Below are 13007 nucleotides of genomic sequence, written 5' to 3'. Positions count from 1 at the left end.
GCACGTACGTAATCCCTACAAGGTGCAGAGGCAGTTCTTTCTTTCGTGTCCCCTGCACACTCCAACTGCTCGTGTGGAGTGCAGACGTGAATGGAGGAGGTGACAAATGATGCGGAGAACAATGGCCTCATTCAAGGCAACTTTCACGCACGCCATCTTTTTGCGCTCATGCAACACAGAAGGCAAGGCTGAGAGCCAATCAAGCGCAAATAACTCGCAAAAGTTCAAATATAATAGATCGCTAGAAGTATATTGCGCCTCCAACTTTTTATGACAAGTAGCATAACGACCAACCCTATAGGCACAGTAGTTAAGTGTCTGAAAATGAATGTTGTTGTAAAACAATTTGAAACATAAACTGAGCTCACGTTGAATTCAGCAATTCTTTCACGTACCACTAGAGGGTGCATGTATCACACTTTGAGAACCGCTGATAACGGTTTTTAGCGTTTGAATTTTCTTATCCGAAACGAGTCTAGTAAACATATCAATCGAAAGCCTCACTCGTTATCATTTGAAACTAAATAAAACGTCTTTGAAAATAGCATTCAGATTTTGGTTTATAAATAGAATTGAACATAACCAAATTCAGTTATAAGGGGAAAAATTGAGGCTCACAGCTGACTAAAACTGACATTTATTTTTTTCCTTTTTATTAAGAAGCATTCAACTGTTCAATTTTGAATAGTTGATTACGTGTAATTGTTCCTTCAGGGAGCATGCTGTGAAAATGTTCGCCACAAGTGAACAGCAAGCAATGCCAAAGATTGCGAGCTGATGGTGCTTCCCAGTTGATTTCAGTCGCTCTAAAAACAGGTGGCTCAAAAGTAATTTACTTTGCGGCAAAAAGGGAACTACTTGGGTTCATTTCACCTAAAATTGTGGGTTGTTGAGCACAAAAATGACCAAATTGAGGGACGATTGGGCCAAATTGACCTATTTTGGGTGCAAGAGAAAATTTGGTGCAACGTTTGTGCAAAAAAAAAAAAAATCCAAGTCAAAATTTGGGCTAACTTGGGTCCAAATGAATGGAATGAATTTATGTGTTTTTGTATGACCCGAATTGGGTTTACACACATGTTTTTGGAGTGAAAGTTTATGGTTAGCAAAAATTAGACAAAAATTTGAGAAGGTACCCCCCTAATTGCTGGAAAAAAAAAAGATTAACCCCCTACTTGGGTCAAATTGACCTTGTACTAAGGCTGTTTCGAGCAAAAAGACCAAATTGACACTCTTCGAGTCAATACGGTTAAATCTGGTTCAATGTGGTTGCAACATCCTTAACTTTGTATAAAATGACCAAATTTGATTTAAGTAGTGGATCTGTTACTTTTTCACTCAATTTGTGTATTATTCGACCCATCTGTTTTTCGAGTTCAAGTTAGGATTTGTTTATCAGGGCTTAAATGAATAGCACATGAATTTAAAAAGATATAAATTTAAAACTGTTAGGTTAAAAAAAAAACAGTACCAACCCACTACTTGGGTCAATTTGTTACTAAAAAAACATTTTTTAACTTACAAAACAAAACAGAAAGTTAGGCTAGGCTTCGAGTTTAAACCCGAACAGTTGCGTCACAAATAACGCTATTCTCCGTCAAAAAGTGACTGACCGCTACTTGACCCCTTTTTTTGTAGGGGACGGGAACAAAACAATTCATTTTTGAGAGAAAAGAAATAAAAAAGTATCAAATTGACCCAAGTATCAGCCAATCCCTTTTCGACTCATAATTGTGTTATTTCTGACCCATTTCTGCTCCATGGGCAAACAAATGGATCCAAATTGATAACACAAAAGAAAACCTCGACTTCTCTAACCTTCATGACCCCCACAGCGTCTTTCCTCTCCCTTTTGCTGGCGAAGATAAGAACCCGAGCAACAACAAAAAGGAAAAAAAAAAACATCCATCATCCTCCAGACCGGTCTGAGGCGCCCTCTGCTGCCAGCATGGCCCTATTACACCCCATCGTTCCCGTCTCAAGCACACGTTTCACTTTGCTTCAACGTAATGAAAAGAAAAAAGTTAATCAGTCGTGGCTCTTTGGTATGATTAAATTAGGTTTGATTATTGCATTTAAACAGTCAGCATAGGCTATTTTTTAAATGTCTTATATTTGGTTGAACGGCTTTTAGCTCATTTTTCTTCTTTTCATTTATATCTATGTCTACTTATAACAATAGATTTTTAAAGAGATAGCTGTGTAGATGTAGATGTATAGATGTATAGATGTATAGATAGATATATAGATAGATAGATAGATAGATAGATAGATAGATAGATAGACAGACAGACAGACAGACAGACAGACAGACAGACAGATAGATAGATAGATAGATAGATAGATAGATAGATAGATAGATAGATAGATAGATAGATAGATAGATAGATAGATAGATAGATAGATAGATAGATAGATAGATAGATAGATATGGCAAAAGTAAAATTTGCAAGAGGAGGTAAATATTTCTTGTCTGCATTTCAAAAGCCAAAGATAGATAGATAGATATGGCAAAAGTAAAATTTCAAAGGGGAGGTAAATATTTCTGGTCTGCATTTCAAAAGCCAAAAATACCAAACATGGTTCACACACGAGACAGACTGTGAAGAGGACAATACGCCTGGATATTATAAAGGATACGCTACAATGAAATGAAATTGTTTTGTTTTGTTTTTCCTGGAAAAAAAGAGGTGTTTTTAAAAGATATAGCTACGTATGTATGATTGCATTTTTCCGGGCAATCACAATCTTTAAAAAGCATGCTCGATCCCGATTTTTGACTATCCCAGTTCTTGTTTTCATAACAAACTGCATACACATTCAATATTGTAATCTTATAGTTACATTGCAAAACATTTTTTTTCATGTCTTGCAACGTAACTATAAGCCTGCGAAACAATACACCCGGAAAAAAGCCTCTTACAGCATGCTTATAAAGTATCTGATTTTTTTCAAGTTAGTGCTGCGCAGGTATCTGCACAGGGAGATGAGATCGGTTTTATTTTAAAGGGTCGGCTGATAAACAGTGCTTATATATATATATATGCACGCAATTGACAAAATATGATTGTCTACGATTGCAAACATTGCTTTGCCCTGTGACAGTGCAAAGCAAATCAGCCCCCACTTCGTCTCTTGACCCCCGGATGATCCCGCCGTCATGAATAATGCATGACATCCGGCTCTACATTAGCCCTATCAATATGCAATAGTCGTTACGGGATGGCAAAATTGCCACTTAATATAGTTATGAATATGTGCAAAATGTCCCTTGTTGAGCCCACTGCTTCTGTTTTTAACGTTTTTTTTTTTTCAATGAAAGAATATCCAAACAGGCTTCATGTGTCTCCTTGATGCGGCCCGTGCACCACCTTTGGCCGCCCGGTGACTTGCCTGGTGGGCATTAATCACAGCAAAACCTTCTCAAGTTCTGCTCCAAAAAAAAAAAAAAATCACAGTAAAAAATGTGATATTTTTTTAAAATGCAAAAGAACCATTGTCAGTCTAATAAAAGTCAGTTTGCTATTAAACCGCAAAAGGATGGACGCAAGCGGGATAAAGGGTGAAATGGAATTAGGCGCGATTAAAAGGCAATCAAAACGCAGGCCCTCTCGATACTTTTATTGCAACATTGCGAGTCCACATCTACGAGCGTCCGTGCTCGCTCGGTCCCCTGCACGCAGTTAAGCCGTCACTCTCATTCAAGCTCGTGTGAATTATATTGAACATTGTCTACTCCCCAAAACCATAAAAGCAACTTTATGGAGCTCACGTGACTTTGCGCCGACTGTTGTATGTCATATAGGGCCTTTACAATCTTTGCAAAGAGGGATTTTTCGTACTTGTACCGGCTTATAAGACAATCTCCGCTTGTCTTTTGGGGAAGATTCTCGCGAAACGTGGGAAACACGCGCGCTCGCATCACCAGACGTCTTCAGCACAAGGTAAGTAACTTTGAATTTAATATCCCCCCCCAAAAAAGTGTCGCAAAAAGTCAAGCGTGAGAGAGAAAGTTTTATTTCCAAGCGCTATGAGTTCACGATACAAAAAGCTTGTTGGCAAGAAGAAAACAAAGTTGACATCGCACACACACGCACGCACGCACGCGCACACACACTAAACAATCCGAGTATGCACAAGGGCCCATGTTTACATTCAAATGGCAGCAGCTTGATTTTTTTTCTCATTTATCGTGATTTTTTTCTTCTTAAAACACTCCACTTCGAGAAAGAGCTCACGTCCAAGAGACAAATATTAATATTTACACCAATATGACATCTACACGCTACCACTAAAAAGAACCACAGGATACTTTTTCTATCACAATAGCATGCTGCAAGGTGCTGCGCTTCAGAGCGTTACAAGTATTTTTTCACCGTTTTCGTCTTATTATTATCATTATAATTATTATTATTATTATTATTATAATTATGAGAACGCGTTCACCTCCAAAGCAGCGACAGCAAGGTCGGCCGTGGCGGGTCGGCGGCGGTCTCGGCTCAGTTGTGGAAGGCGCTGGCGCCCGTCACCAGGCTCATGCTCTTCAGCTTATTGTCCTTCTTCCATTTCATCCTGCGGTTCTGGAACCAGATTTTGATCTGTCTCTCGGAAAGACAAAGCGCGTGCGCGATCTCTATCCGCCTCCGCCGCGTCAGGTAGCGGTTGAAATGGAACTCCTTCTCCAGTTCCAGCGTCTGGTAGCGGGTGTAGGCGGTTCTGGCCCGCTTGCCGTCCGGTCCGGTCATATCTGCGAGGACGAATAAAGATGCGCGAGGGGATTTTGGGGGTGCGATCGCTCGGTTATAGGGTTTATTTACCGTGGCTGATGTGCAGCTTCCGCATCCAGGGGAAGATCTGCGGCGCGTGGCCGCACTCGTTGGCGGCGGGGGCGGCGGACGAGGAGGTGGCCAGGTTGGGCTCCTGCGACCGCTGAGCGGCGCCCGAAGCCGAGCCGCGCTCCTCGGCGTCGGCGTTGGCGGCGGCGGCGGCGGCGGGGTCGTCGATGTCCGTGAAGCCGGCGCTTTTGTTGGCGGACGCCGGGGAGGCGCTCTTGACCTCGGCGGTGGCGCACGACGCCGGCGCGGGCTGCTGCACCGAGTCCGGGGAGGACAGCGAGCAGTTTGGGCTCTGGCGGTAGCCGAAGCCCCGCGCGTCCGCGAAGTGGCCGCCGCCGCCGCCGCCCGCGCCGCCTCCGCCGCCTCCTCCTCCCGAGGCGCCGCTGGTTCGGTTCACGGTTAGGTCCATGCCATTGTAGTTGTAGCCGAAGGACCCGGAATGCATGGTGCCAGGGTCTCTGAAGGAGCCGCTCACTGCGCCGTTAGTCCCATAATTTAGTAACTGATAGTCGGAGCCATTTGGGTAGCGCCCTGAGAACGAGTTTACAAAGTACGAGCTCATTTGCTTGCTTTTTTAAAGCCTCGATTTGTAGATCTTTGTCGCTATAATCCTTGTGTGCTTGCACGATTTATGGACGCAATCATGAATTATAAGCAATGAAGCCCCTACTGTACTTTGCCAGGTATGCCGCCCAAATATGGGAGCGCGCTCGGGAATCACGTGCCTTTGTTGACCAGTCGTAAATCCTCACTGATGACTTGGAGAGGTAATTCATGCTCGCCGCTTACAAATGATGACGAAATAATGGTCGTTAGGCTCCAGTCAATGGTGCCTCCCCGCCGCGCGCGCCGGCGCGGCCGCGCGGGGCGAGGGCGCCATCTGGCGGCCGGATGCGGAAGCGGCCACGAAGTCGCGAGGGCCTCGGGAGTCATCCGTCATCCTTGTGCGCGCCTTTGACGCTTTCGATTGTTTCGAGCCTCGCGCTCGTTCCCACCCTGTCATACTTAATATTTAGAATTAAAAACACACCGGCGGGATTGCCATTGTACATCAAAAAGCCTTTTTATTTATGTACAATTTGTCCTGAACAAAATATTGCATCAGACACGTTACAGCAATAAATAATGACATCATAATAAGAATAATGCTGACATTTTATGTACAAACTGGAAGAACAAGTACAACACGTGCACGTACAGAGGCCTACAACACGATGTACATACGGGAAACGACAGGGTCCAAAAAGCGCTACAAATTTCTGTACATGTTTGCATAGTCCCTAAATCAAGACCGAGCACACAGAGGAGGTCTAAAAGCAGCTCTAGGAGATAGCACGCGACACTTGAATAATATCTACAGCATCATTTTGTACACCTTCAGTGTCCTTGTTTCTTTGTTTGTTATTTTTTTTAACTCTTCTTCTCCGCCTGCTCCTCTTCCTCCTCCTCGGGCGTCTTTGGCGGGTTGAGGAGCTTGTTCTCCTTCTTCCACTTCATCCTGCGGTTCTGGAACCAGATTTTGATCTGTCTCTCGGTCAGGCACAGCGCGTGGGAGATTTCTATCCGGCGCCTGCGCGTCAGGTAGCGGTTGAAGTGGAACTCCTTCTCCAGCTCCAGCGTCTGGTAGCGCGTGTACGTCTGGCGGCCCCTGCGGCCGCTGGTGCCGAACGGGCCTGCTTGCAGACACACGCACGCATATGCACGCACACACACGCACACACACACTCTTTGGGTCACTCTTTTCATGGTGTTGGACGCGGCAAAACAGAGTCTTGCATTCCGGATATGCGATTTCGTTGATTGGACCTTCTAATTTTCGATAGATGCATATAAGAATGCAGAAATGTATAGAGAGATGTATGTATGGATGTATAGATAGACAGATCTATAGATAAATGTATAGGTAGGTAGATAGGTAGATAGGTAGATAGGTAGCTAGATAGGTAGGTAGATAGGATGTATAGATGTATAGATAGATGTATAGATGTATAGATGTATAGATGTATAGATGTATAGATGTATAGATGTATAGATAGATAGATAGATAGATAGATAGATAGATAGATAGATAGATAGATAGATAGATAGATAGATAGATAGATAGATAGATAGATAGATTCAATTGAATGAAAAAAAATAATATTACAGTTATTGGGTTACAAAACACCCAAATTGGGCCTTTTTTAGCCTAGCAGTTTTAAGGGTGACGTATATTCACTAACGTGGACATGCCGAATTATTACAAAACGAATGAAACGAAACGATTAATAAATAAATAAATATATAATCATATCATAGTTGATCACATTAAGCATGATGCTAAGTCGAAATGATTGTAAACATTTCTACGTGCACGTTTCAGCATCAGGCGAATGTTTTAGTGCGCATGCCTGGTGCTGCTGGAGCATCCATTTTATAAACACTTTGATGCATGCAACTGTCTTTGTATTTCTCTCTATTTTCTAAAATAAATCAAAAGATTTTGCACGCACGTACGAAAATGACATTCACTGTAATTGCAGTCGAAACTTAATAAGTGCTTTTTGCGCGTTTTGCGATCACTTTTTCAGCTACTTTTAATACTTTATTTTTTAACTTTTAGTCCCGTAGTCACGACAACAATCCGTTTGGTATTTGGAGGCCCGAGTGCGTGTGCGCGTGCAGCCAAAGGCGCAAAGCTAAGCAAAAGACGCGCGTGTGCGTGTGCGTGCGTGTGTGCGCGGGTGCCGTGCACTCACCGACCGAGCAGGCGTTCATCCTCTGCATCCACGGGTAGATGAGCGCGGAGGACTTGTCGTCCACGCTCATGCCCGCGCCCTGCTCCCCCACCACGCACTCGCCCTTGCGCGGCGCGTGCTCCTGCGCGCCGAAGAGCGGCGGAGGCGGCGGCGGGGGCGCGTCGTCTCGACCGGAGAAGGCGCACGAGCCCTCGGCGTCCTTATAGAACCCCCCCGCCGGGTTGAAGTCGCACGGAGCCCCGCCGGCCGCCCGCCCGTAGATAGCCGTCTGCTGGTAGTAGGAGGCCGGGTAGACTTTGTCCTGCACGGCGGCGGCGGCCGCGGCGCCTCCATAGGCGGCCGCGCCCGAGTAGTGCCTCAGCGGGTCGCTGTATCCCGACGTGTAGAGGGGGATCTGGCCGAGGAGGGAGTCCTGTCCTCCCGGCAGAGACACGGGGAAAGTTGAGTTGACAAAATAGGAACTCATTGGATGGACAACGGGGCGCACTCCGGAGGAAAATGATTTGTTGTCTTTTATAGTCCAAGTGCTTTTGCCATTACTTTATCGGAGATTTGCCTTTTGCTGAGAGGAGGAAGGGTGGGGGGCTTGCTTGTGAGGTGCCACTGAACACAGAGGGGAAACGTACCATCTGATCCACCTCTGGCCAATCACCGGCGTCCGCGCGTGCACGCCTGCGCCCGTGGGGGGGCTCTTGTTGCGCGCATCACGGGTCCCGGGCGCCTCCAAATCAAGTGCGTGCAACGAAACGCGCGATCATCGTCATCATCGCGCAGTCAACTCCCAAAATTCCGTCCAAATCATCGCTCAGTGACACAATCATCCAAATCGCGTTTTAAAATGGCAAGCAGATCAATGACATCGTTAGCGACAACGTGATTGTTTTCATGTTATTTTTTCTTACCATGATCAACGAGTCCAGATTGGACAACGTCTGCTTCCGTGAACAGCAATCTTTTACTTCAATGAACGTTTTGATGTTCACATTTCAATCCATCGTGCAAGCAGACATTTTTCAAGCAAATGCGAAAATCTTATCCGCCATAAATCCATAGTCATGCGGAAGATTTAAAAACACAGCACAAACGACTATAACAAAACGAGAACATATTTTTTAATGCAATAATTCACGTCGATTTACTGTGCAGGCCTCTGCAGCCAAGATGGCGACTGCAAAACGACAACAATCGTTTAATATTCATGTTCATATTTTAATTTTTTGCTTTGATGATTCAAGAAGCTGTAATATACATTTTCGGTCTGTTTTTAATTGGACTAACTTTACAACGATACACTTTTACCCTTTGTATTTCATTCTGTACATATTCGCTGCATTTCCACAACGCATATTCGACAATAAAGCTTAGAACAAATATCATCTTCTACAAAAGATTTTCGACAGTAAAGTTCAGACAACCATGAAGATATTTTACAAGTTTCTAGGACACATGTTCGATAATAAATCCTGAGAATTATGTAGATATTTTCTACGCTTCCCTGCCGTACATATTCAACAATAAAACGTAAAGTACAACTTACATATTTTCTGCGTTTCTACAACACATATTCAACAGTAAAGCTTGGAGAATGACCCAGCTTCTATATTTCTAGTTCTACAGCGCACATTTCAACAGCAAATCTTAGTGAACCATTCAAATATTTTCTACAACACATACTCGACAATAAAGCTTAGAGACCTCTGATATATTCCTTCATCAACTATATTCAATAAGCGTAAAACCATTCAAATATTTTAAACAATTATTCAACACATTTTGCGAATAAAGCTTATAGAATTATTTGGACAATCTCCGCGTCTCCACAACACATACTGTATTTAACAAGATATTTCTCGATTTCTTTAAGATCACAAAGCAAATTTATTTAACCCAGCAGAAAAAACAGCACTAATTCTCGAACCTCATCAACATAATGGACCTGCGCGTGCTCGTCTCACCTGCAGCCCCTCGGGCCGCGCGTGCACGTCATGTTAACCACAAGCCTTTTGACATGCAATGCAGCATCTTCCTTGCAGCAATAAAACAAAATGCCTCATACACACATGCACAGCGGTTTTACCTTAGTGCCACATCCATCAGCCGGTGCCATCGTGTACCCCCCACCACTCGGGTCCAGTATAAGGTCCAGTAGAATCCCACCTTGTGTAGGCCGCCATGACACCATATCCACAGTTTAAACGAAGCGGTCCACTTCCGGGCCCAAATCCTTCCGAGCTTTGGTCCATTTTAGTCCCCCACAAAAAAAAAAACAAAAAAACAAAATGAAAACAAAAAGCGTCTGCTATAGCGCGGGGTTGTATAAGCAGCAGCTGCACGACGAGCTGTTGGGGAAGAAGTTGCCATTCTGGCCGCGCACATGATCCCAAGCAGCCAATCCCGGGGCCGCCCAAGTCGTAAAACTTGCAACGGCAAAGTTGTAAATTTTCATAAAGTGCAGCCCTTTTATGTGCGCCATTTTGAGGCTCCTCCAAGCTTGGAAATAATATGCAAACGTGCAATGAAGGTATGGAAGTTATTTTTGCTTCTATTTTAGCATTTTTACAGGAGATGAGAAAATTAACTTGAAGGTTTTAGTTGAAGAAAAAAAATATATGATATAGTTAAATATTTTTTCATAATGACTATATATTCAAAACCACACTTCGTCAAAATAATGTTTTAATTTGCTTGTATTTGCATTAGATTCCACCCTTTAAATACATTCTGCTCATAATTCTTAATATTTTGGACTTCCCCATTTGCGTCAAATGTCTTTTCCAGCCGTGAGTCCGCATGAAAGAGGATTTCCGGAATTTACACACGCAATAAAACCATAAATTCCTGACACACATTCCACCTTTTAAGAACACCCCCCCTCCCTTCTGCGACAAACTGACAGAAAATAAGATCAAAATGTTTGCAAATAAAGATGTCAAATTTGTAACAATGTTAATAAATTTACGTGCCGTATTCATTAAATACACATTTTCTCAGAGACATTTTTTATTTGTTTTCTTTTAAAGTGTTGAGTCAAAATATACAATGTTAATGCTTTGCACAAAATAAAACGATTTCGTTTCAAACTACAAATCATTTTCAACATTTTAAAATATAGATCTGAGCCACCAATACGTCTAAGAATGTTGTTGGTGTGGACAATTTGTGGTGTTTTTGTTTTCAGAGCGCAACCAAAGCAGCTGTAAACGTTGTAAACTTTTATGGCCTTTGACAAAATGCAACCACGTGCATTTTCGTTCAATAAAAAAAGGTCACGGTAAAAAAAATGCAATGCGATACGTGAGTTGCAAATTGCTTTGAATATAAAACATTTTTTTCAATTTCTTCCTCATGATGACGACAATGTATCATATATGTTTGTTGTTTATCAAATTAGCGAAAGGCCACAATTCCTGCAATAACGACCGCATTCATTCGAATGAAATATAAATTTATTTCCTTATAGTCCCCGTGAGACCTTTATGCCCTGAGAATGTGTTTGTGTTTATGGCACACAAAAAATCAAAATAAATTAACAATAAATAAGCCTAGGTAAATAAATAAATCTCCTTTAAATATAATATTTTTTGTACAGTCACAGTTTTGCTGTAAAATTATGGGCATGGGTTTTGGGTGTCCGGTGACCCCCGTCAGGATCCTTCACCGTGCTGGGGGTGCCATCGGGAGAGGCGAGGGAGCAGAGGGGGGCGCGTGGAGGTGACGAGGAGGCCCTGCAAGTCCACGGGGTCGCAACGTGTTTTGGGGATCCCCTTCAACAAGCTCCGCGCGTCGTGGAACCTGACGTTTGGCAAGCGTGTGCCTATATGGAACACAAAAATATACACACATGATCGTAAAAAATAGTTGCGTTTTTGTTGGAACTCTAAAATCAATTATCGTTTTATTATTTTAAGTTTGATATTTTGAGTTCACCCATGCATTTTTTTTTTTACCAACACGGAATGAGTCGATGCGGTTATATGTGACGTCACTGGGGCAATAAAAACCAAGGCCAGGTCCTCACCTGGCACGGAAACCCTCGCAGCATTGGGCCATCTTTTGTCTTGTCCTTTGTGGCGGCATTCTGTATCGAGTGAGGTGTAAACATTTCTGATGGTGCTCGAAGTCCTAAGCGAGGTCTTGTAGGGTGGAAAATTCAAGCAAAAGCATAAAATAAATGATTTAACGTTGACAATTTGATATTCTAGAAACAGTTTCTTTTTGGTAACAGCGCTAAAGTAAAAATAATACTGGAATAATGGAACATTTTATGTGGGGGTATCAGTTATATAAAAACACACATTGTCCAAGGTAAGACATCTGTGAGATTATTATTTCAAAGTAAACATCAATTTCAAGTTTCACTTGAGCGAGCGCATAAATCTTGCACAGATATTTTCCTAAATTTAAATGTTCCATATCCTCCAGGATCAGAAACGCCTCTGTTCAAATAAAGGAAAATATTGGCAAGGTCTGAAGGCGACGCCATAACCACAGGTGGCGCTATAAACCAGATTTATGAACATATTTGAAAGCAGGAGTTGAGGAACATAAGGCCTGTGGGCCACATACGGCCTTGCCAGGCGAATTTTAAAAAAAACAAACCTTGTATAAGTTATTTGATAAAAACACGCCTTTTATATATTTAATCATTAATGTTTTATCAATAACTGTTCATTGTATTAATAAAGGCATATATGCATATACTGGTGCTGTCATACGATTTTTTTAAAGGTCTAATCGCAAAAATTTCCAAAATTAATGGAAATTAATCGCCTTTTTAAACAATTACATTGTACAACACCGGAACAACCATTTACTTAAGTAAAACCTTGGAATGAATGTAAAATCCTCAATTTAAAAAAAAAAACGTTTCGAACCAGAATATCTTTCCGGGTCCTTTAATACGATTTATTTCTTGTAAAACTCGATTGTTAAAAAAAGAACAAAAACCAAAAAAAAAACGAAATCTGACTCTGGTACAGGCATTTTATTCTTATCATCTTTTCATTGAAACAATCCTCCATACTTGTCACTCATTGGTTTGGTTCTGCCTGTCAACAACATACTCTGGCAGCATTTGCGAGGCCCTGTGGAGGTAACTTGAGCAAGCACTGAGATGCTGTGCCAAAGGCTGTTTGAACTTGGCTTTGGAAAGTGTGCAGATTTTTTTATTTTTCCAATGAGCTGTTGAACTTTTTTTTTAAACTAAAACTATGTAAACGCCCTTTTGTCTGTCTTTGTGCCAGTGACCGAGTATGCTTGTTAAATTAGCATATACACATATGTATATATAGAGTTGAAGCGTGTGTGTGTGTGTGTGTGTGTGTTTTCACAAAACCAGACTCAGCGATGTCCATTTTGGGATTTCTGCAAAGTGAACCTTCATAAATTCTTGACTTTTATTTCACAGCAGCCAAAAGGTTCAAATTTTAATCGA

At 42.3% G+C, this 13007-nt stretch overlaps 3 protein-coding genes and 1 long non-coding RNA gene across 9 annotated transcripts in view; 1 reads left to right on the top strand and 3 right to left on the bottom strand.

Moving 5' to 3' along the window:
• The first annotated feature begins 3818 nt into the window (after window positions 1-3818).
• Window positions 3819-13007, top strand: part of LOC148409456 (uncharacterized) — a 10912-nt gene continuing 1723 nt past the window's right edge. The window contains exons 1-2 of one of the 2 annotated variants that reach the window (XR_015868390.1): window positions 3854-3944; window positions 5519-5602. This is a non-coding gene — a long non-coding RNA (uncharacterized LOC148409456). Of the gene's footprint in view, window positions 3945-5518; window positions 5603-13007 lie in introns of both variants that reach the window. The other variant, XR_015868389.1, reaches the window with a different exon arrangement.
• Window positions 4498-5631, bottom strand: hoxb5b (homeobox B5b). Of its 2 annotated transcripts, XM_088439027.1 has the most exons (3): window positions 5095-5631; window positions 4818-5055; window positions 4498-4747 (listed from the first exon to the last, which is right to left on the bottom strand). In XM_088439027.1, exons 1-3 carry the CDS (start codon window positions 5395-5397, stop codon window positions 4500-4502), a joined length of 789 nt encoding a protein of 262 aa, XP_088295153.1. In that variant the 5' UTR covers window positions 5398-5631; the 3' UTR covers window positions 4498-4499. The 2 variants fall into 2 exon arrangements, with proteins under 2 accessions (XP_088295153.1, XP_088295151.1); XM_088439025.1 differs by having other exon boundaries at window positions 4818-5631.
• Window positions 5874-10224, bottom strand: hoxb6b (homeobox B6b). 2 transcript variants are annotated; one of them, XM_088439028.1, is made up of 3 exons: window positions 9651-10222; window positions 7574-7985; window positions 5874-6508 (listed from the first exon to the last, which is right to left on the bottom strand). In XM_088439028.1, the coding sequence occupies exons 1-3, from the start codon at window positions 9753-9755 to the stop codon at window positions 6246-6248; spliced, it is 780 nt and encodes a 259-aa protein (XP_088295154.1). In that variant the 5' UTR covers window positions 9756-10222; the 3' UTR covers window positions 5874-6245. The 2 variants fall into 2 exon arrangements, with proteins under 2 accessions (XP_088295154.1, XP_088295155.1); XM_088439029.1 differs by having other exon boundaries at window positions 7574-10224.
• ttll6 (tubulin tyrosine ligase-like family, member 6) overlaps window positions 10698-13007 on the bottom strand; it is a 14747-nt gene continuing 12437 nt past the window's right edge. For all 3 annotated transcript variants that reach the window (XM_088439014.1, XM_088439017.1, XM_088439015.1), the window contains exons 18-19: window positions 11592-11706; window positions 10698-11387 (exon numbers count right to left, since the gene is read on the bottom strand). In XM_088439014.1, coding sequence (XP_088295140.1) covers window positions 11218-11387; window positions 11592-11706 — 285 coding nt within the window. In that variant the 3' untranslated portion in view covers window positions 10698-11217. The remainder of the gene's footprint in view (window positions 11388-11591; window positions 11707-13007) is intronic.

This window comes from Hippichthys cyanospilos, chromosome 17 (assembly GCF_059441005.1).
Source record: "Hippichthys cyanospilos isolate Australia breed blue-spotted pipefish chromosome 17, RoL_Hcya_1.0, whole genome shotgun sequence".
Taxonomy (NCBI): domain Eukaryota; kingdom Metazoa; phylum Chordata; class Actinopteri; order Syngnathiformes; family Syngnathidae; genus Hippichthys; species Hippichthys cyanospilos.
Note: the sequence above shows the minus strand (reverse complement) of the source record. Positions and strands in the feature narration are given on the sequence as shown.

Coding starts and splice junctions, on each gene's coding strand:
- hoxb5b (XM_088439025.1), bottom strand. CDS start 5,397: ATGAGCTCGTACTTTGTAAACTCGTTCTCAGGGCGCTACCCAAATGGC. Junction 4,748..4,817: donor GAAGCTGCACATCAGCCACG/GTAAATAAACCC, acceptor TCGTCCTCGCAG/ATATGACCGGACCGGACGGC.
- hoxb6b (XM_088439028.1), bottom strand. CDS start 9,755: ATGGTGTCATGGCGGCCTACACAAGGTGGGATTCTACTGGACCTTATA. Junction 7,986..9,650: donor CTGATGGATGTGGCACTAAG/GTAAAACCGCTG, acceptor CCGGGAGGACAG/GACTCCCTCCTCGGCCAGAT. Junction 6,509..7,573: donor GATGAACGCCTGCTCGGTCG/GTGAGTGCACGG, acceptor GTCTGCAAGCAG/GCCCGTTCGGCACCAGCGGC.